General features: G+C 42.8%; 1 protein-coding gene across 2 annotated transcripts in view; it reads left to right on the forward strand.

Annotated features, from left to right (window-relative positions):
- The window catches only part of TEAD1 (TEA domain transcription factor 1), a gene marked incomplete at its 5' end in the record, with an annotated part of 101,784 nt that overhangs the window by 46,970 nt on the left and 31,160 nt on the right, over positions 1-23,654 (forward strand). Inside the window, 3 exons of one of the 2 annotated variants that reach the window (XM_082316894.1) lie at positions 11,773-11,833; positions 14,755-14,817; positions 23,385-23,396. In XM_082316894.1, the coding sequence (XP_082173020.1) occupies positions 11,773-11,833; positions 14,755-14,817; positions 23,385-23,396 (136 nt within the window). The remainder of the gene's footprint in view (positions 1-11,772; positions 11,834-14,754; positions 14,818-23,384; positions 23,397-23,654) is intronic. The other variant, XM_082316895.1, reaches the window with a different exon arrangement.

Genomic DNA, 23,654 nt, shown 5'->3' on the forward strand with positions numbered 1-23,654 from the left:
ATCATCCAAAGCAACAACTTTAAGTAAAATAATTTATAAAGAAAATTACAAATGTTAGGACTAATGCATTTGGCAGATACACGAAGGAAAATTTCCTTATGGTTCTCCAGGATAATCCTGCAGATTTTGAAAGGCACAAGTGGGTATTTTCAATTATAAGGAAATCAGCAACATGGTATTTACACTGCTTGGGACGTACTGTGGACTGCTGGAGTCTCTGGAGGCTGCAGAGCCTGGGGCAGAGGGGCAGGAAGAGGCAGGCAAGCATTTTTCACTCTGATGAATGAGTAGGTTATGAGGAACACTTCCAAATTTAAACAAAATACATTCTGGTGCAGAATTATTTGATTACTCGGCTCTTCATTGCTGTGTCTCATAGCTGAGCGTCAAAATAAGCAGCAGTATCTTCCGTTCTTTAAGAGCCTGTTGTGTTTTCATACCCGAGTTCAGGGTGGCATTAAAGTTTCTTTTTCTCCCCTTGGGCTGGTGTCCTGGGGATCCTTCAGAAGTGCAAGGAATCAATCTCATTCTTCTCCTCCACTTCAGCTCGAAGTGACCCAGATGGGATCAGCAGGGAGGCAGGAATGGGCAATTGATCTGGATAGGTTCATATCACACCTGGAAGTACGGACAGGTCTTTCTTTAGGCTGAAAAAAGAGCTAAAGGAGTCCCAATTTCAAGCATGTTTTGAGACCAGGTTTGCAAGAAATGACTTACCCTGTAGCTCAAGTATGTTGTGGGTCTCTCTTGTGGGTTCGTAATTGGAGCAAAATATTTATTGTACTGTAGCTAGAATGACATTGTTAGCTATAAAATCTCCACAAAATGTTACTTTGTGCTTGTGAAATAACTTGGAAACCAAGGTTAGTGTTGGATGTATCCCAAGCTCTTTCATATGCCGGTCAAACGTTTCTCCACTTGGCCCATCTGCTGTCAGAAGCTGTCATCTAACACAAACTGAGTCTAAATACCCTGGACATAATGCAAATGTAACTACCTCTTTGCACCTGCTGTGAAAATAAAGCATCTTAACTGCATGGGACACAGACACCAAATAATTCATAAGCTAAATAAATAGTTTGTGTAAAGAGCTGCACGAAATGCCAACGCAGGGTCTGTGGAGCTGAAAAAGAAGGCAGCTCACAGGGTCCTCCCTCACCTGCAGATGAACGCCCCCTCCCCATATGGTGCCGTATGGTGGGACCCCGTGCTTGGCTGCGGGCTCTGGCGTTGGCCTGTTTTAGACAGCCTCTGGATCTGGCCAGAACCCCCATCACTGAGTGAGAGAAGTGACCTGCTCTCTTAAAATCTCATTATAGTAAATGCTGAGTTGAGAAATCATGTCACAGCTTTTCCCGTTTGTAATGTCATCAGTGGAAGAAATTTAGCTCCTTAATGCCTCAGCTTTGCTCTCTATTAAAGCTGCTACAGAGCATAGTGGAATATATCACCAGTCTGACCGCAGTCCACCGTTAAAACGGGCGAGGAGTTCAAAAATATATGTGGCAGTACACAGACATGTTTTTTAAAAGTGTGCTGGATTTTCCGGAGGCTGCTTGCTGTCTGCAAATGGGATGTGTGAGCCTTACAAAGAGGGGGACCTCCATTACTTTCACAGCTCTTGTTTGACAGACAAATCTTGGTTACTTTCTGCAGGAGTGAGGGGAGATGCTCCATGGATGTTTCTGGAGTTTCTACATCTATTTGCCTACTTGTGTGCGTTGACTTGTTCATACAGATTTCTTTCAAAGTTATATTGTATAAACAATACAATGCTATTCTGTAAGGCGAGTCTTTTGTTATGTTACTTTGTGCAGCCATTTCTGAGTCTTTTAAGTACCGTCACTGTGTGCAGTATGAAGCTAGTCAAAAGAAATGTGCAGTATTTCAAGTATCTGCCTCTTACAGTTGTTCAGTCACAGGCTCGTACTCAGAACCTCCGTGAAGCATCAATACACAATTTAAAGTAATTTTTTTGGTTTTTTGATCATCTCTCTCTGAACTCAAAACATTTTTTTGGGTATAGGCAGCTTAGAAACATATAAGCATTAAGATATACATACAGTTTAAAGCGGTTAGAACATCGTGTTTGTGTAATGTTTTAATATTAAACATGGGGGAGAAAAGGATACTGTTATAGAGATAATTAAAGTGGATTTCTTAAAGAATAAACAATAGAAAGCAAACCGGCATCCAAAATTTCTTCTCTGCAAATGAGCGTTACTTAAACAATCGTAATTCCTTTAAAAATGAACTTCATTTTGCCTAAGAGAACAAATAGAACTGAAGCCACCTACTGAGAAATTCTATTTTGCTAATTTTTATCTATTCTAATGCAAATAGTGGTTTTAATCCCCTTAACTCATCCATCATGCATGACAGGTCAGCCAGCCCATTGTCTGTGTATTTGAAGGATTCCTGTCCAAATCAGACTTTCTGTCAGTAGCGTTGGGTAAGAGTCTTCTCCTTTTTGAAATGCTTTTGTTGCTGAAAAATTGCAGCTACCTTGGAAAACAACACAGCAATTACATATGCACGTGGAAGTTGCACGGGGTGTTCGCAGATAGGTTACTAAGAGTTCCTATCATAGCAGGGAAAAAAAAAAGAATGTCAGATTAAGGACATCTAGGTTTTTGTATAATCTACTAAACATCTGTAGCTGATCCAGAGAGATGGCAAAGGTCAAGCTTGGGGATTTTTTTTCTTATGGGGATTTCTTTGTATATTCTGAAGCCTAAAATTGCTGTTTGTTTTGAAATGCATTTTTGGTTACAGTAAAACACAGTTTATACTAAGTAGAAAATAATGTAATTACAAGGGAGCAAAAAATTTCCATGTATTTTTGTAACATTTAAACTTTAATTAAATGGGGCTTAGAGTAAATTATAAAACCTTCTTTTGTTGAGACAACTGACACTGACAAAATATTAATTAATGAATATTCAGAGAGATCTCTGGATCACTCTTCTCTCTCTTTGAAATATGTTCTGTCTGTGTTTTTAAAAACTCAGAAGAAGAAAATTAATAAACATTGCTTATGTGGAATATTTCCCAGTATGAAGAGCTGCCAAACAGAATCCAATGCATTGCATTAGTGTCAATGAAGACTTTTGAACCAGATGTGTCTATGGGTTTTTTTGGTTGTTTTCTTTACAACTGAAGCTGGGATAAAAACCAAAAGGTTAAGACTTGACATGAGGAGAATACCTTTCCGTGCTACTATTAGGTCATTTCCCTTTTGCTGTATAAATTAAATTGTGGTATTGCTTCAATCTGGGATCATTTTATTGTTGTTGTTTTAATACAATACACAAAAAGTTCTTTTCTTTGGAAGTATCATTATGATATAACTTCAATGAGTCACTGTAATTGTTCACTCATTAGCATCCAAAGGGATTATTTTGGTTATTTTGTTTCTTGAATCTTTTCTTTTCCCTGTCCTCTTGGGCAACCCAGTTACAGTATACTTTGCAAGCAGTTAATTTGTGTATAATAATACTTAAGTGGCTTATTGTAATCTTGTGTGTGTGTGTGTGTGTGTGTGTCTGCATACACACACGCCACTCGGGCAGCTCTTATAACCCATTTTAGGAACCCTGTGGTCTTTGTCTCCTCCCAATCCTGTCCTCGGATGGCCAGTTTTGTGCGTGGTCCCTACCTAAATTCAGAGCCAGAGCCTTGGCTCGTGAAGGACTCGATACAGAGTTAAGCAACAAGCTACAGCGGGTCTAAGACGCTCGATTGGGTTTTTTTTGCCCCCACCCCGTTCCCTGGGGGACAGTGGGGACCTGCCTGTGTCCCTGGCTGCGAGTGAGCTGGGCAGCCCCGGCCCTCTGGCAAGTGCCCATGCAGAGAGATGGAAATCCTGTGCTTGATGCAGGTTTGAGGCTGATTATTTTCGCTACAAAGCAAGTGAAAAGCAGCTCCCATTCTCGTCTATGGGGCCGGAGGAGTTGTCTCCTGCCTTATATTCCCGTTATTAAAGGCTGCCTAAAATGAGTGGTCCCACAGATTTGCAGATTTGGGCTAGGGAATAGTAAATTCCCTAGACAGGGTCTCCCATCTTTACTTTAAGGCATTATATATACTGCTGCTTAAAGAGGAAAAAAAGAAAAAGAAACAAAAGTGGAGGGGGATCAAGGGAGTGTTTGCATTGGCTCACTTGGCAATTAAAAATACGTAAGTGAAAGAATTGCCATGAACTTGCCCAAAGGGCTATAATAAATAACATCCTGCATAACTACTACATAAAGTGTGCTCTATGGTTTTGAATGAAATGACTGTGTTTGTTTTTAGGGTTGTTGGTTACGTTTTTTTTCAGAATTGTAACAGTTGGAATACAAATAGGCTTATGTTTCTGTAATTGTGGTAAACATATTTTAAAAATTGCTGTTTGATCAACTGTAAATATTACCAGTTCAGAGGTTAAATGCTGTTGTTGAAGTCATTCAGGGAAATCCAGCAGAAGTGTAAATATGGCAGAAAAAGCTAAACAATATGGCAAAGGAATATTTGCTGACTTAAGAGTGCAGGATCAACACCAATATTTTTCCAGTGATGCTAAACCTCTTGTAACTGCTAAATTGGATTTGTAGTTGAATGAAGTATCAGCTGCTGTTGGACAAGCCCATAAAGGCCGGACGGCTGGCCTTTTGTAGGCAGGGCTTAAAGGACGATTGATATGTTTTAGCACTTTTGGGATTATTGTGATTAGGAGGAAGCCATTCTGAATGATAGAGAAAAGGGTGTAAAAAACACAGTCCACAGCTGGTAAGCAGCATGTGTTTGCTATAAGGAGAGGTCACGACTAGTTGATCCTGCTGGTTCTGGCATTGATTGACAGTCAAGAAAAGTTGATATTATGAAGCAGACCCTTCCCCCCCCTTCCCTCCCCCCCCCCTTTTTTTTTTTCTTAAAGAAATGATGCCTCTGTTGTGTAAAGCCAAAGTATTTTCAAAATCTGGAACACTCACCGTTTGCAAGCTAAATGTTCAGAGACACAGCTGCAAATTTGGAGTTGTTAAAATATCATCTAGAAATTAGTATTCAACCCATATCTGTGAGAACAGTAAATAGGAGTTACAGAATTAGCTCTGGTGTTTCTGTGTTTGCCTTTTTCATATGTGTTAGTCTTAACTAAAACCCTCTTTGCCATATAGCAGAAAATTTATGCTAAGTATGTGGAAATTTCAAGTTTGCTGAACTTGTTAACTATTATGCCTCTGGTATATCTAAGATATTTAGTGAGGAATAATATGTGTGAAAAATATTCTACTATCCAGAAAACAGTTTTATCGTTTTATTTCTATTAAACACCTGCCCCAGAAAACATGTAGGCTATTTCATCTTATCTCCCCTACCCACTTGGAAATGTAGGGCTTCTTTTTTTTTTTTCTTTTTTTTTTTTTTTGTGAGCAGCCATCCGAAAGCTCGCAAATGCACATTTAAATAGTTGGATCTCTGACTCTTTTTAGTGGGGCTGTACCTCTTTCAAAATTTGAGTTTAGCATACCACACAGGAAAGAACACAAGCTTGCCAACTCCCGCTGAGCGTTTTTTCAAGCCTGTGAAAAGAATGAATTATTCAGCAGTAAGCATGCTTACAGCTGGCCATTTGGGAGCTTTGATGTGCGAATCAGGCGGTTGCATGAATGCCCTTATTGTCATGTTATGTGTACACAGTGTGTGAATTATTGAAAATAGTGAGGCCTGAGCCTCATCTGGTAGAGATTACAGTGCAGGCATGCTGGGTGAAGGTCTGTAATTGAAAATCCCCAGATGCTGTTTATTTGGCCTATGTCACGTGGCCTTCTGCAGAAAGCTTGTCTGAACAAAATGCTGCCCGCCTGGGAAGCGCCGCCCAGCCCCCTCCGAAGCCCTCGCAAAACTGAGCGTGCGGACGACTTAAACACCTGCCCATAATATTTTTAAAAGCTTAAATTAGATTTGCCCATAACGTTTAAATAGAGGATGCCTTACTTAGGGGTTTAAACTGCTTAGCCAGTTGTTGACTTGCAGAGCTCTTTTATCTACAAGAGGCTTTTTGTTAGCCAATTTAGCTTTAAAGCGTCTTCAGAAGGCGGCGCCGGCAAATTTTAGGCGAGCTCTCCCAAAGCCAGATATTCTGCCGGCAAAATGGAGCAGAAAAGTGCTGAGGCCAAGCACCACAGCAGAGCGGCTCTTCCTCTGCAGGGTGCGAGCCTGGCTGCCCGAGGGCCCCATGGCCACCTTCTGATGGAGGAAAACGTTCAAACTAGCCCGTCCCCACTGACAACGTCCGCACACGGACCTTCGTGACATCGGGTGGGATCTGGATCCGGCCCATGCTCAGCAGCAAGACAAGGGGTTCAGTGCCGCTTACAGGGGCTGTCCCAGGACAGCGCTCGCCTGAGGTGCAGTGAGCTCGTCAGCAGGCTCCTCATCAAGCAAAATCCCACTAGCTCTCCAAATTTGGCCCCTGGGCACATGTGCGGCACTTTGCGATCACCAGGCCGTCGTAGCAGCTTCAAGCAGATGCAACCAGAAATGGAGTTTACCAAAACCAGCTGAAAAGCTTTGCCATGGTGAAAATACGACCACGAGCATGACTTGGGAGATGAAATGTTTGTGCAGGTCTGTCCCCAGACTTTGCGCTAAGGAAGTGAAATACCTATTTCAAGCCACAGTTTCGTAGAATTTGGAGAAATTCATAGTATGCCATTATCTGAAAAGAATAAGCTTTTCTACTTGGTCATTACTTGGATTATTTTGCTGAGTTTGAAAACTTTTTAAAATCAGCTGTTCATTTTCAAATTGCTAACCGGCTTGATTTCCCACACTTTTCTATTTTTATCACATTCGGATGGTGCCTATTACTGGGAGCTGGGAGGGCGGAGGTTTAATTTGTGTCATTAATTTTCTAAATAAAGACGCCTGCCCGCCACACAGCCAGTGGCTCTGCAGGGACATGATGCACCGGCTTGCTGCCCTGCTGCTGGCGGGGACTGGGTTTGAGCAGTGATGTCTGTGGCCGGGACCCGGGGAAAGGGACCACGCGTGGCTGGGGCCATGTCCACAGCTCACGTAGGTCCTGGTAGAGCTGCCTGTGGTGGCCTGGCAGCTCCTGTGCAGAGGTGGTTGTGTCGTTTTTGGCTCATGAAGGGGTTGCCGGTTATGTCCTCCTCACCCAGGGGGTGATTTTCACCTTTGGGGGCCTTGCCCATGCTGGGCAAGTGGGGCCAAACCCACCCTCAGCACCAAGGGTGGCACCCGGCAGCCTCGTGGAGGCCTTTGTGGGGGCTGATGCTTGGCTGCTTTAGGCTGTTTTTGGAAATAACGTTAGTGGGGGAGGCTTCCCCACACAAGGGCCCTCTGTTAGAGCAACAACTGCCTCCCCCAGGGAGAGGCGGGTGGGAGCCTCCCTGCTTTGCAGCTGCTTCTACTTATTTTGAACAAGAAGAGCAGAAATGTCAGTCCTCCATGCCGCCTGTGAGGTGTCCAGGATCACTGCACACTCCCTTGTTTAGGGTGATGCTCCTCATGGATGGGGCAGTACTTTGGGAAGGCGGAGGGAGCCTGTGTCCTGCTGGTTGGCAGGAGCAGGGCTGCCCTGGGGGCCCGGCTGTTCTCCCGGAGGGACCACAGTGAGGCTTTGGCACCGTGTGGAGCCTCGCAGGTTTTCTAGCACCTGCAGTGTTTTCTAGTTGAACCCCCTTTTTACTTCCCGCCATGATTAAAAAAGGTGTTCTGTGGTGTAAAGTGCCTCTTCCTCAGCATCAGTCCAGGGAGAATTATAATTTGCAGTTGCACTGACAGTACAGAAGGACATGACAGATAAAACCTGAATTTAAAAGGAGAAAGAGAAAAAAAAAAAAAAAAAACACAAGAAGAAGCCTATATAAAATAATTGTTCTGGTCCTCTCCTAATCCTTTCAAGATCCTTGGAAAAAGATTCCTGTGCTGTGAAGATGTTTTATCTGACTGGGCACCTCCCCACGCCTCTCCTTGATACCTGAACCAAAACATTCAAAGTAGGAGACTGTCATAGTAGATGACAAGAAGAAGGAGATGAACATTTACAGTTCATAAACCTGACCTCTTCTCTTCTGCCAGGCAATTTCCCAGATATATATGACAGGGAGAGTGAGGGAGGGCGTGTATGGAAAGTATTTCCACAGCTGAGCTCTTCTTAGAGAAAAACAGATCTATTTATTAACAAGCATTTTTCCCCCTAAGGTTTCTAATGGCCAATTAAAGAAGTTCCTTGAGCCTCCTTTTGTTTCAGACTCTTCTCATTCCCAAGAACAGGAAAGGGTGTTTTTAGGATTATTCAGCCTTCCTGTCCTTAAAATCCTCTCTGGGCTCTGGTTGTCAGGAGATAAGATCTTTTCTGTTAGTATCTGTCAGAGTTGGTAAAGAAGAGCACCAGTGTTTGGTAGATAACATGAAAGCTGTAAAAGGGGCGTCTATCTTGTATATGTCCTGTAGTGCTTATGTTTGTGTTTATGGCTTTTTGGTAGTCCAAAAAAGAAGTTATGTCTTTTCAGATCATTGTGGCTGGGCAGAAGACGTTTAGTGAGCCTCATGAGGCTGCAGTATCTTCTGCTCTGGCTAAACCTGGTGCATGTTCCATTGCTGTGTTGAAAATATGGCTGTAAGGAAAACGTAAGGCTGTTGCCTTGGCCACTTTGTATGGCTCCTTGTAGAGTTCCTCCTCACTGTAAGTTAAGTCAAATTATTCCACCCTGTTGACTCTTCTTGAGTTAGGCTCTGGCTAGACTTCACCTTAAGGGGAATCGATGACTTTGTGAAACCACAATCTTGTTAGTCATACCCCTGCCGGGCTAGATAGTGGCTAGAGAAACCCTGCCTTGATTCAAACCAAAGCACTTCATGGATGGAGTGGGGCTCAACTGGAGACAGCACTTGGCTGGTATTTTGAATAATACAGTCTAGACTTTCAGTGCTTGGTGTTTTTTATAAAGCTGCTTTTCCTGTCAAGTGGCTGCCTGGGAATCTGAGCTTTCCTTTAAAAAGAGGTTTTTAGCTCTCTCGACTGGGAAGAAAACTGTGAAACTGTGAGAAGGTTTAACTCTTCCTTCCTCAGCTATGGCTGAGGACTGCATAGGGACTGCCTTAATGGGCAAGGGATGGCTGGAGTGACCTGTGCTGTGACCATGTATCTGAAACATCTTCAGTACAGACAGAGGGACAAGAGATGGCAATGCATCCCTTACATCACCTTACAGAGTCATTGACCTTGCAGAGTCACTGGCTGCTGCTAAGGACAACCTGACAATGCCTTTTGCACCAAAAAACTATTCTGGGTGCTTAATGTATGCACATACTTAAAGATATGCAAAGAAGGTACTTTGTGGAGGGGGGACATTCCCCAATGAAATCAAATGTGAATTTAGAAATATGAAAATGTTCATACCACCTGTCATACCAGTGATTGAAGGAACATGGTGATCTCTGAATCTCACTGGATCGCAGAGGGCTGCTCTTGCAGGCTACCACCCCTTTGGGCTCCCCATTGGCAGGTGGTGAAATGCATCTTCCTGTTTTTCTTCCCATTTTTGTGTACCTCTTTACTGTCTGCTAGCCTAGTACTCGTTAAAGGGACACTGGAGGCATAAAAAGTACCAAGCAAGAGGGTTTTGGAAAACTCTTGTCCAAAGCACATGTAGTACGATGTGCCATCGTCTTATACCTTTTCCTCTCCCTTCTCGTTGCCATGGGCTCAGGCTCTTGACCTCTCTGTCTGTTCCTTTTCCCAAGCTGTATGATCTTTTTCCACTGTAGAACTGTTCCATCTAATATTAACGAAGAGTAGAGCGGCTCCATTTCTGTCCATGCCCAACACCTGCAAGTGAATTTGCAGTCCTGTCGCTGTGAGGTAGCTGCTGTTACAGCAGAAGGACATAGGGGACAGCCACCACTATGAAAACTAATTCTCCATATCTGAAGTGAACTGTTTGGATGATGAGAAAGAACATGAGAATAGAGAGATACAGAAATTGAGCATTCCCTGGTTTCACCCCATGAACACAAAGGCTCTTTTTCACTGCAAATGCCAAGTACCTTATGGGCATGGCAGGCTGCAGAACTGCTGTCCAGCCAAAAGACAAGGTCTTTGCGTGAAATGAGGTAACTAGCTGCTCCTTTTGCACATGGAAATCCCTCATTTGTGTGCAGAAACGTTGCTTGTTTGGTTAACTGTTTGCTCACGCAAAATTTACCTCTTGAAGTCTGTCCTGAAGAGACCTGCTGAAGAGTTACAAACCTCACATCGCCATTACAGTGGTGCGTTGCGGGAAACCTGGCACACAGTCCAGACCAAAACAAAAAGGGAATCAGAGAAAACATAGCTCTACTCTGAAGCATGTTGATATTTCATATTCTAGTACCCATTTAGCAAACAAACCATGGAAAAGACAGGAGCCGTGAGACATTTGATACAAAGGGTGTAAAATAAGGCTCAGAGGGGAAGACAGAAGGAAAAGGGAAAATGAAGGTCCAGTTTGACTAATTGTGTTCAATCTTTCAGTCAACAAAATACCCTTCAGACATAGGCATGCTACTTCAAAACTTCCCTGTCTCTCCCCCACAACATCAAACTGAAAGAGTTTGAGTCCCTGACTGATAGAATAACTTTCTGCACTCCCCAGCTATGTACTCATCCACTTTAAAATAACCTGGTGGGTGACAAGTTATTTTCTTAACCTCCCCATTTTCAGCTTGCTGCTAAATCAGTTTTTTCATTTTCTACACATGGGCTGCTTATCCCCTGTGCTGAATGCAAATAGTTCCATAACTTAGGACTTGTTGAACAAGTATATTTAAGTTATTACAACTCATGGAGAAGTAACATAATATGCAGTGAAAATAAACAGGGCACCACATAAAACTGTGTTATCTTCCATGTCAGCAATATTTAGGAAGGAAATTATTTGCAAAGAAAATGTTAGTATGTATTAGGCAGCATAACGTGTGACTGAAGAAGAGTCAAATAGCCATTTTAGAAACTTGGAAATACTATACATTTCCAAGACAAATAGAGCTCTAAATAACAAACCACCGTGTTGATCGGCCTCACTGCAGCAGGAACTTAGGCACCGCAGGGTGACCACACTTGCGCGTAGAGTTAAGGGTGTGATTGATAACCTGCTGAACTGGGACAGTGATTTCCATCAGTGGAGGAGGCAGAGTGCTTCCTGGCAGGAAGGACAGATTTTGCTGTCCGCCTCATAGAATTAAAACTCGGAGAAAAGCTGATGCGAAACTGTAACATCTGGGTGATTGGCACTTTGGCTCACATGGCACAGGACCTTCTCAAGAGCAGCTGCTCCTCTCAGCAGAGGTCCAGGTGGGTCAGGGGGGCAAACGGCACCCGGTACAGTCAGAACCAAAACCAGAGGAGGCCAGACCTTGTCTCAGCCCCTGGCATGGGGGGTTCTCCAGTGAGAGATTATGCTGGGCACCACTGCTGACCAAGGAGGTGCCTCTCTGCCTGCAAACAGCTGCAGGACTTCAGTGGGAAAACACTGAACCCATAGCCCTCTGCACATAGTTCACGCGGAACATGAAATGTCTGTTAAGGAGAGGGAAGAGAAATACTGATGAACAATGAGAAATACTGATAAATAGTTTGCAAAGGAAAAGTGGAGTAGGTGTAAGAAAACATAGGCCTCATATGCATGGAATTCTTATGTCTAAATGTGGTATTTTGATGGTGTAAATGGATGTGATGCTGCTTGTCCCTTATAATGAATTTTTCTTTGTTGCAGGTAGGAATGAATTGATAGCCAGATACATCAAACTTAGAACAGGGAAGACACGGACCAGGAAGCAGGTAAAATAACCCAGTGGGGAAGTATGCATGTCAGTGAATGACAAAACATGGCGTTTCTGGCTGCAGTGGCTGTCTGTGCTTCAGCTCTGATGAGATGATGTATTGACTTCACTGTTCAGATTAAATACATGTTGTTTAGAAAATACTTAAAACTCCGTTTATGTTGTACATCATTTCAGTGGCGGTTTGAGGATGCATTTTTTATTAACCTATGTGTACATGAAGCTATTATCCCCTGTATTTGGGGGAAAAAAATTCAAAAGTTGAAGCAGAAGCATAAAGCATTGTGCCTTATTTCTCTATAAGGACAATTACAGAATATAATCATTATTTTGAGATGGTGAATAATGGAACTTCTAAAAGTCCAGCCAATTCACCTATATAATAGAGGTTATGATCCTTGGATATGAGAGGTAAATAAATAAAAACTATCAAGCAGGACAGATCCTAATCATGCTCTCAGCTCACAGGCAGTACTTTCTACAGGATGAAAAAGTAATTTAAAAAATCGCCTAAGAGCCTTCAGGCTCCTGGTCTATGACCACGGTAAGATTTCATTCATCAAAGAGTCAGAATAAACCTCCAACCAGTCTTAAGTCTTTTTCAGATTATTATCACACAACCATTAACTTATCTCATATGACTAAATCCTTTAATTTACAATATCCACAGTGATCAGCAGCCTCAGAGAAGGCACACACTCTGTGTAGTTTATGCAGTGGTTACTAAACCCGTGTGCTGTTTCAAAATGCTTCACAAATCGCAGAGTCCCCTCACTTTCTCTAACATCAAGTGCAAGATTCCCCTTCTCCTCATCCACGTGCGTGACGAAGGGGAAGGCAGAGGCTCGTACACTTGCATGCTACGCGTGTTTTGTAATGCAGGGAAAGGTGACGCTGAGTCAGCACACACAAAGATGGCCTGCTGCCAGCGCTCGGATTTAAAGCACTTTGGACTGGGTGATATTTTGCCCTGGGTGGTGTCCTTTGTCAGTTAGGAAGAAAGCGTATGTACAAGGGATGAAAAAGACATGAGAAAGGAGAGAAACTGCAGCACATGGAGAAGCAACAAACAAAAGATTGGCAGAGAAATCTGAAACAAAAGACAAAGTCCCAAGTTCTTCCCTACTATGCCCATGCGAGCTCCAGTAGTCGGGGGTTACGCTGAGATCTTAAAATCACATCAGGAGTCAAAATGCAGACCTTGGGGCTAGATCCTTGTGCTGGTGAAACCTTGGTGAAACCAAGAAGGCTGTGATGGCTTACATATGGCAATGTTCTGCCTCTGTACTTGTACATCCCTCTATAGCGATTCATAAATCACTTTAGACTGAGTGTTTAGAAAAGTTTGATTGTTGTTACTTTTGAGTTTCAATTGAGCAATTAAATGTTACGATTGTGCTTCTTGTATAACCTTTAACACCACTAATATCCCACTGAAAGCAAAACAAATGAACACGTGTGAAAACTTGGTTTATGAGTTTGACTACAAAATTGCTTAGTAAGCAATAGTATAACTCTGAATTACTGCAAACTGGTTCCTGAGCTGCTTCCTGAAGAAATCTCTGAAGGTGGCCTTCAGGGGCTGTGCTCATTTATGCATTACTGTTTGCTTCCCTACTAAAAATACAGGCTTTTTGGTACTATTGTCATGGAATACTCTTACAGAGGGAGAAAATCAAGCTTTGTTTCTCCTTTTCTTTTGCTATGTTCTTTCCCAGACAGGAATTGTAACTAACTTAGGAAAAATGTACAATACTCGATATTGTATGCCCTGGATCAAATAAGAATAAGAGATTTCTCTTTAGCAGTTTTTACCATCACTGCATGTTTTAAATGTTCACACAGAGGGCTGTAGGACGCTTAGCACCACCGAGTGATGCTGGGCAGCATCATTAAATCCTCATCATCAATAGCATGGATTTCAGTACCTGCCTGAGTAAAAAGGAATGTGAATCTGGGCCCAGACCCTTCACTGCACAGGCGACAACTTCTGACCAATAACTGATTCAGTGTAGGGCTGGGTTTACACAAATTTCTTACCAAATGTAATGACAATGGGCTAAACTTGGACATCGCTAAAGTTGATGCCAAGTTACTGGTCCCCACTTACCTGAGTGTTTTGTGGGCAGACTTGATGCTGAGATTACTGAGGAAGCCAGCACAGGTTCAGGGACCTATGCTGTGCAGTATTTTATCATTTGTTCCAGAATTTAGAGTATTTCAGTGGGGTCAAAATACAGCCTGAGGCTCCTCATTGGAGCTGCAGAACACAATAAATAATGGATAAAACTTCTTGGTGCCAAGTTATGTCTTGAGCCTAGTGGCAAATGGTCAGAGTGGGCATCTGCATCCCCGGCAGATGGGGTAGAAATCCTCTCGGCTCCCAGCGCGAGAGCACAGGGCCTGGCCATGGATGGGATCAGTACCAAAGCACGTGGGCTGCATCCAACTGAGAACTGTCTTCTATCTTGTAGCTGAATGCACAACCTGGTGGGTTGCACCTTTTTTTTTTTTTTTTTCTTTTTATTTTCCTTAATCAAGTCACTGCAGTGATGACCTGTATTGTTAAGCCTCGGTGCTAAGAGCTTGGTATCTGGCTGGGAATGTGGTATCTTTAACAGCAGAGCTTACTGAAGATGCAAATAACTTCCTCCCCTCAGAAAAGTTACTTTTTTAAAAAGGAAAAAATAAACATTTTAAATTTGATTTGCTTTTTGTTTTTCTTTTGTTTGTTGTTTTTTTTTTCCCTATAAACCTGAACAATGTAGGTGTCTAGTCACATACAGGTCTTAGCAAGAAAGAAAGTTCGAGAAATTCAAGCCGCCATTAAGGTACGTTTGGCTTGCCCAGTTGTAGGGGGCTTTTCATCTCCATGGTTACAGGCTTTTCCTTTGTTTCCTCCCTTCCCCTACCCTGCAGGTGTCTAGTCACATTCAGGTTCTTGCCAGAAGGAAATCTCGTGATTTTCATTCCAAGCTGAAGGTATGCGCTTTTCTGCTTTTGGGCTTGTGGTTGCTATGCCTGTCCCTTCCTCCTCCCCGCGGTGATGGGCGAGCGCCTGGTGCTGCCGTGCCTGTAACCTCGTTTTCCTGCATGTGGTAGCTGTCTGCGTCTCTTTGTGTTTAATCTCCGGTTTCTGCACTAGCATCCACATTAAAAACGTTGTTTTAACACTGTCCAAATGCAAAGTAAACTACTCTTTTAACAGCTCAGCACCTAAACCTGATTTTTAACCCATTATTCTTTTTTTTTTTTTTAAACAGTTGAGTGCTAGGAGTGTTTTTAAATACACGGGGTTTTTATGCAGTTGTGTAGATGCTTTTTCTTTTTTGCTTTTTCCAGAGGGGTAATTGGGGTAATTGTTTTCCATTCCCAAATGTTTTTTGTCTGTGCTTTTGAAATGCTATGGAGAATACTTAAAATAGATCGTTTATTCCAAGTGCCAGAGAGCACAGCTTATCAAGATTGCTCTAACTATAAGGTGTTTCTAGAGTACAGTCTAGTATCACCTCAAGTTACGTACTATTTACAAGATTCCCTGAAATTTTATTTTTTAAAGCAAAATATTGACATTTAATCTTTGGAGAGCCTCAGTCAGAGTCCTGTTCGGGGAATATTAAGTATGTTTGCTTAATCTGACGTGATGCATTGTACATGTCCCCGTTTTCCCTGGTTTCCATAAAATATATTCTAAGGCTAAAAAGAAACTCTTGGAAATGCTTAATAGGGGTTTCTTGGATTGCTTGTATTTTCAAGTTTTCCAGCGGAGATCTTGGGACTCTTTTTGTTTTGTTTTCACATTACTTAAAAGTGGAAGAGGGCGTTTTGCAGTTTTTGCTGTTGATTTTTTTCTTTTTAATAAAGAGTGAAGGAACTTGTAAATCTTTAACTTCCCCCCTTTTTTCTTTTTGTTGATTTTTTTTCTCCAGATGAGAAAAAATCACGTTTTTGTTCTAGCTGAAAAGCAAAATGTTTCAGAAAGTAATTTCACAATACTAAGCGGTGAGCACTGCGGATGCTTACCACGATCCTGGAACTGCAGCGTATAAATAACAGCCTGGCTTTGTAACAGGCCTCCTTGACAGAAGCACTGGGTTTTTCGTCCGCAGTGGGCAGCATGCTGGCAAGCTTGTATGGCTGTTGGTGGCTGGCTTTTTAGCTGCACTGGCTGAGCAGTTGGGGTTCGTAAAGAACAACTAAGACAGCTTAAACATACTGCTTTTTAACCGAGGGTGCAATAATACAGAGATATGTAGCATTTTAAGCTTAAATTGTCAATCCTTGATGCCTAAAATTAAGTATGTAAATAGGTGGCCTTACTTGCAGAGGTGCTCAGCACCAGCAGCTCTCTGGGAGTTTTATAGGACTGGCGAGCACTCAGGGCTACAAAAATCAGGAAGCCCATTTAGATACCAAAATACAGGCCTAGGAGCCTAACAAAAATATTGGATTTACTGTTCTAAAACACTTCCCTTTCTGAATGCCCAGAATAGCTTAAAATATGAAGACGCTTATAAAGCAAAAAATATTTTTAAGTACTGCACCTGCTGTCTGATTTTTATTGAAGCTTTCCACAGAAGAGAGAAGCTAGCTAAACCCTGGTAATATTTGAGACCTCTAGCCTAGATGCCATTTGCAGTAAATAGAGATCCAGAGCGATTTTTCATTTTAAGGAGTCGCCTGAAGGAGGAAAGAACTGTTAGGGCAACAAAATATTTTGTAAGAGCTTCAGACCTTGCTGCCCCTTCCCATCCGTCAGTGGGTTACAGCTCCCCCAGCGCTGAGTAGAAAGTGGGGGAGCCGCCATTTTGGTGCAAAGAATTGATTGCTTCAGGAAGAGTCTCCCACCTCCACGCCCCCGATGCTCTGCAGGGCCATTTGCTTCGACTCCCTACGACTACACAGTGAGGACAGAGCGCACACTGGAGACACAGGTTTTCTCGTCCCTGGCCTTGCTGTCCTCCAGGCATCACTGGCGGCAAAAGCTGCCCCGGTCCTTCCCCAGCAGGTCTTGCTGGCCAGTGGGTCGAGGGGTGCTCCTCCTGCCCCTGCTCCCGGGTACTCATACTGCCTCCAGGATTTAGCTCCCCTGGGAGCCCCAACACAGCCCTGGTGACTCCTCCATGGCCCCCAGCCAGAGGGGTACCCAGAAAAGGCAGAGGAGCCAGGCTCTCCCCATCTCCCTCCTCTTTTTCTTGCCGTTCTTGGTCTCAGCGAACAAGGTGCCATGGCACGATGTCAGCCCTCTTGCACAGGCCTCTTCCAGAGAAGTTGCAGCCTACCACAGACCTTTTTCTCCCCATGTGGAAAAGATGAAACTTCGATGCAAGAAGGTGCCATAAAGGAGCTGCCTTTATGAGAAAGAGAGCCCTTGCTTTTTCTGCCAGGGAGCTTCAATTACTCCCTAAAAGTGGAAGAAGCCGCTGGCTTTGGACCTGAGAAGAAACCTTGCGGCTCCAGACATTTTGTTAGCACTACTGCCCATTTTTCTTATGATTCCTATATTGAACCATCTGTATGGTCCTGTGTCCTTTGAAAACTGCCTGAGAAGGATATCCCTGATGTGAAAGTAAGACAAAGTGAATACATTTTGGCATATGAGTGCCCATTGTTTCAACAGGGGCCATTTTGGCAGCAGCCTGGACTTCCCCACCAACCTCCTCAGGAAGATGATGGGCTCTTGTTCTCCTGGAGTGGGTGCTGCCCACTGCTGACCAAGAAGAAGGGAGCCAAGGGAAGCACTGCTTCTGACCCGGGCCAGTCTCTCCCTTTTAACAACAAGCCAGCGCTTGCAATTACTCTGTAAAACTTGTGATTGGTGGCATCCAGGGGAGCAGTTACTACTTAAAAAAACCCACATGCATCTGATATCAAGTTTCCTACCTACAGCACGAGGGACAAGCACTCTGTGGATTAATGCAGAGATCCTTCATGCCAGTCCATAGCTACAAGTTCAGTCAGCTCTGACCCGAGGCCATCTCCATCTCCCGTATTTCTTCCTCTTGCCACCAGACATCCCCTCTGTGCACCTCCCACACGTACACGGGGCAGGGTATTGCAGAGAAGATGGTCGTTCCCTGTGTGCCATCACTACTTTAGCTGAAATAATCACAGGCAGGCACTTGAGGATTGCAGGGGCACAGCACGGAGGCTCTTGTCCCCCAGCTGACATCGTTGCTAGTGGTTTTCTTCATACAAAGAAGATTATTTCTTATCAATCCATTTCTTCAAAACCATTTCTTATCGATCTTTTGGGATGTGGCCAATCTGTCCTGTTGACCTCAGTTCCTGGTCTCTCACTTTGATGAAGGGTATAACAAAGTATTCTTGTTCCCCAAGAACCTGCTGAATTTATTTTATACCAAGAGACCTTTCTCTCTCACCTTGCTCTGAATCCTGCTCATGGCAAGGAGAGGACTTGGGTGAATCTTCCTGTGTTTATCTTCTGCAAAAATCCAAATGGATGGAAGGATTTCAGAGCTGTCTGCACCCGTGGCATTGTATAGAGTATTACTGAAGCTTATCTCACCTGCATGCTGTAAGGTCTGCTTGGTCCAGCGAAGTCCCTTTTCTTTGATGATAAGTGCCTACAGTTGCTCTGGATGGATGGATCCTTAGCCTGCAAGAAAGAGAAGTTTCACATGTAAATGCTATTGCTGCATTTCAAGACCACCAGTAGAGATGTCCCATCAGCCCTTCCAGGAATGTTGTACATTTTAATTCTTTTTACAGCAGGAAAATACTCCTATTTTGGAGATTTTAATCTTAATTTTCTGCAGTTATTAAAATCTTCCTGAAGTTAGAGAAATTTCATCTCATGAAAACGGAAGGGGAGGTTGAGATAAAGCTGTCCGTGGAGACAGATCTGGCAGGCGGCTCCTCTTCGTGACATTTCCTCTCATGCAGAGACCGGAGGAGGCAAAGCAGAATTTTTATGCTCTGATGTTGTATTTCCGTGTCAAATACACCAGTCCATAGTGTTAGGTTGCAGCATTTCCCACCTTTGCACTGACAGGGAGCCAAAGTCACCTCTGTCCATTCAGGAGAAAAGATGGATTGGAAGTTGTGCATAAATAGAGAGTGAAGGTCTTCACAGCAGGATATACATCTATCTTAGACTTTCATTTCAGATATTTTTTCATAGTGCAAGATTAATTAGACAGAGACAAAAAGAAACATTAAAATGCCTACAGTTCACACGTATTACATGTTTTAAAATCCATTATTCTACATTCCGCATTGAGGGATAAAAAGAAAATATTGTTGTCAATTATAAAATGCTAAAGATAGCTCTATACTTTTTAAATGAACAATGATAAAAGCCTTGAAAAATTCCCTTTGATGTGAATGGAGTCTTCAGCATTTTGAAATACAATAAGATGGATTAATTGCTACTCATTAGGCAGCAAGTTGGGACAGCTTTGAATGCGCATTCTCTTCTTGGCATTAGCTATTGCCTGGCTGAAATAGCCAGCTTTTGTATTTACTCCTGTCTTCTCTAATAATAAGCAAATTGGAGATCAGGGCTAGAAACACTGAAGTGCTCTCTATCTTTTGTCCAGAACAATTGTATATTTTCATGATTTGTTTATCTTTTTTGAGCTACAGCTAATTATTGCAAAGGTTATTTGAATCAATACGAGATCTGAGCAGAAATAACATCTGCAAAATTGCTTATTAGGAATCTATTTTATGTTAGTGTTACTGTAATATGCATTTTGTGAGCAAATTGTTGTTTCTTCTCTTACATAATTTTTTATTCCTTACAAGAAAAGTTTTGTATTTTAAATATTGGTACACGTTTTAGGGCTTCTTGAATTAATACTGTGTTCTGTTGTGCTTACTTTTCCTCATACTGTCTGAGATTTTTTTTCCCAAAGTCATAGATAACATGGTATTCAAAGCCCCATTTATCATTCTAGGATAACAGTTTTTATTTTTTGCTGTAGAACTTGTTTGAACTGATTGATTGAATTATTCTTCTGTTTATGTTGGATTAAAAGAAAGTCAAGCACAAATCCTTTTGTGCTTGTCATGTAGAACTCTTGTTTCATGTGGGGCTTTTATAGATTTTAAGATTTATAATTGTATGATACTGGGGAATTATTATTATCTAATTTAACTATGTATTTTGCATTCCAAAACTAATGGGTGAAAAGTAAACCTCAAGGGCCTGATTCATTAAAAGTTATATAGTCTCCTTGCATTAGATTCTTAGTGCTTACGTCTTCCAAAAACAAAGTGTTTGCAACTGCAGCCAGAAGCAGTCGGCTAAAACATGAGGCAGACCCTGATGTCCATTACAGTGATGACATTTTAGGGGTTTAGTGGAATCAGACCAGATTTCCACTGATTGTACTCTAAATCCACCTCGGTAACATTCATTACTAATTACGGACCACAGCACAGAAGACTTTTATAAGGGGAGGGGAAGGCAGCAGTCTAAGAGTGCAGTCTGTTATTTACTACAGTGTCATTCCTGGGCAGCAGCAATCCCATCAGAGCTCATAAATTAAGTAGGATCAAGCCAGGTCAGGTCCAGATGGGACCTATCCAAGGAATACCTTAAGCTCCAGCAGGATTTAATGATTCAGTAGGAGATACTGTCCCCCCAAGCCTCTGCCGAACCTCAGCACGGGACTCTGCAGCACGCTGGGCCAAACTTTTATTTTACGTACATCAGCGTAAACCTCATTGACCCAAAAGGATTTATTCCAGCTTTACACAGCAGCACAAGTGAGAGCAAAACCAAACCCTTTCTGTCTCGGACAAGATAGGCAATCAAAGTCTTAACTATTTGCGGTCATTAAAAATCCCACAACGTTCCTGTTTAGAGTAGGGCTGTTAACCCATTTGTCCTGGCCAAATTCCAACCTGGGTAATTACTGTAATCTGCCTGTTTAAATTACCCCTGCCGTTTTAATTGGATATATTACTTCTCTTGCTGCCTACACTGTGATGTAATACCATTGTGTGTTATTAATCAGTTACCAAGTTTCATCCCAGAAGCAGCCGCGTTGCAGTGATAGGTAGAAAGACTCATTCCCTCCTGGTTATGAGCGTTCTCCATTACGGTGTAAAAAAAACCCCACATACACTTGTTTTTTTAAGTGGCAGACAAGCTAATATTTCAATTTAAATAAACAGCTTTAATATGTGGTTTTCCCATTTGTTTTTAAAGACTATGAAGTCTGCCTGATTATACAAGCATAGGCCACCACCCTGCAGCTCTTCAAAACATTCCTGGAACTGAAGGTGCTTTTTTGCCCATCGAAGTTGGGACCTCTTATGTATTTGTATTTGTTTTCTAATTTGATTTCTTTGATGTTTGACTGTGAAGTTACAGTTACTTTGGGAAAAACTGATCTTCTAAGTATGCAGATGTTCCTAAGCCTACAAAAGGTGAAACTTCCCGTTGATGTGTGTTGGCCTGAGTCAGTTGATGTCTAGTGGAGCTGGCAGATTTGTCACCATCGGGAAACTTTGTAGGAGTCATTGAAAGTCCTCAAGAGTAGCCCTACAGAGGCTGTATTTCTGAGATATCATCCTACATATTTTTGCTTTCTCTCCATCCTCCTGAAAATGTAATAAGTCAAAGTGGACGAGATGAATGGCCACCACAAAATGTAGACATTCTGGGGTGAAAAGCAGTAATTGGCAAGAAGGAAGGCACATCCCTTCTCATGTCATAAAGCGAAAGATGTTTGCTCCCTCCAAAAATCCCTGTCACTGTTCCTAAAATTCAGGATCATCAGATTCACTGCTAATGGCGGCTAAGAGCTCCACAGGACAGTCTAAGCGTTCCTCCTTCTGTGAACAGAAGGTCTTGAAGGAAGTGTAAATTCTCAAAAATTTCTCTTTAGTTCATCTGTTACGGTGGGATTTACCTGCCATAACTGTTGCCATGAAGTTGGGTGTCCCAGCTTCCATTCTAGTCCTTGGACAGTGGTAACATTACAGAAAGTAATGCACTCCAGTTGGCCTGGTAAGGAAGAAATACATTGTAGGTGCTTGCTCCGCTAACAATAGCAGGAGGTTAGCTGTCTGCCGTAGGCTGGAGACTTAAGATGGCTAAAGCAAGGTGAGATGAACTATGTCATAGACATATAATTTGCCCTGGGCTCACGCAACTCCCAGATATGGACTTTCATATCCCTAACAAAGCTTTTACTTTTAAATTCTTCTTTAGTTTAGATCCGCCTAATAGTAAGGCCATTATATCAGCAGAACAGTATGAGTTTGGGAACTTGGCAGGAGCACAGGCACTGGCTGCACCTTCATGTGGTGGCACTGGCATGGCTGGTTGCAGCCGGGAGGCAGTGCAGGAGAGGCTGTAGTGCCGCAGCAGCTCTGGAGAATACCGAGGTAGTCACAAAAGCAGCGCTCGCGTAGTTTTGGAGGTTATTAGGACCCAGAGGCACACATGTCTCTTGAATCATCCATTTCACACACAGGATATCTGTACCCTGTATGTTTGTTTTTGTTATGATTCAGCTGCCTGCAGGTGAGACTTGCGTGGTTTGGCATTTCCAAGCCAGCTCACCTAAAAAAAAAAAGGGGAAAAGGAACAGAAAAGTCTGGTGGGGCTAGCGTCTCTATATTGCCTAAGGACATCTTCTCATTTTCATGTTTTCATGATGGATGTCCTTCTTACTGTGCAGGAGGGTAGAGGGATCAGCTTTCTGGAGAGCTGCATGAACCTCAGGATACTGCCACCTCTTAACACCCACCAAAGCATTTTTTAGCCCAGTGGTCTGCAGACATCCAAAGGCAGCCAGTAAAAGATGCTGTCTGCAAACCTCCTGTGCACACCCTCCTTCCCTGGGGCAGGGACAGGTGGGTGCCAGTAGCCAGCAGAACCAGAGCTGACTTCCAGCTCTTACCCAGTGAACTGGTCATGGTTATATGGGAAAGCTACAAGTTGGAGAAACGACCATGTTTTTTTCATGCACTGATGGGTAGCATGTCCGCTCGCCTTCAGAAGCTGCTCTGTAGATGCACTGTCAGCTGCAGCAAGGCGGTCCTGAGGCTTGGACAGGTCAGAAAGCAGCGTCCAGTGCTGCTGTGTGTGAGGCAGTGCAGGTGAGTCCGCAGGTGTTAATGCTGCTGCAGGCAGCACCGCAGCGGATTGCACTTGAGGCTCGCATCCTGCGAGGTGCAGAGGGGGGATGCTGCTGGAGCAGCTACTCCCCTGCTCCACCTGCCGCTCTCCCAGGCTGCATCCCACAGAGGCACCCGCAGGGGCTCCTTGCACAGCTCAGGGAAACAAGCTCAGCAACAGTCCCCTTCATTCAGTATCTGCAGCTTTCACACAGGGAGGCGGGGGTTATTTCCCCCCAGTGTTTTGTTGTTAGTTTTTTATCCTTTTTTTTTTTTTTTTTTCCTTTTAATGAATCAGTCCCTAGGTGAAAATAATGCATTTGTTTAAACCTGATATTTAATATTGAGCAAACTGCTCTTCCTTTGTCTCTTACTGTTTTGTTCATATTTTGCTAAGAATCTGCTATTCTACACAAGCATTTTAATAAACTGTTTGTTGTTGTATCCAGGTAACAAGCATGGTAAGTATTTTAACTAAACCAAGTATTATGTACCTTAGCTGTGCTTGGCAGAATTTTTGGCTAGCTTTTCCTGTACTTTCAGCTTGTGCTGTTTCTAAAGGAGCTATTCAAAGGAAGAAACTGCTCACCTATAGTACTACTATATACGAGCTTTAGAGGGAGCATATGTGCAAAGTCATATATCATATATAAAAGCATGCATCTCTTGCCAGCATGCTTGCTACTTTGCTTGTAAAATAAAACCAGAAAAAAACCAAA

This window comes from Platalea leucorodia, assembly GCF_965183815.1.
Source record: "Platalea leucorodia genome assembly, chromosome: 7".
NCBI lineage: Eukaryota > Metazoa > Chordata > Aves > Pelecaniformes > Threskiornithidae > Platalea > Platalea leucorodia.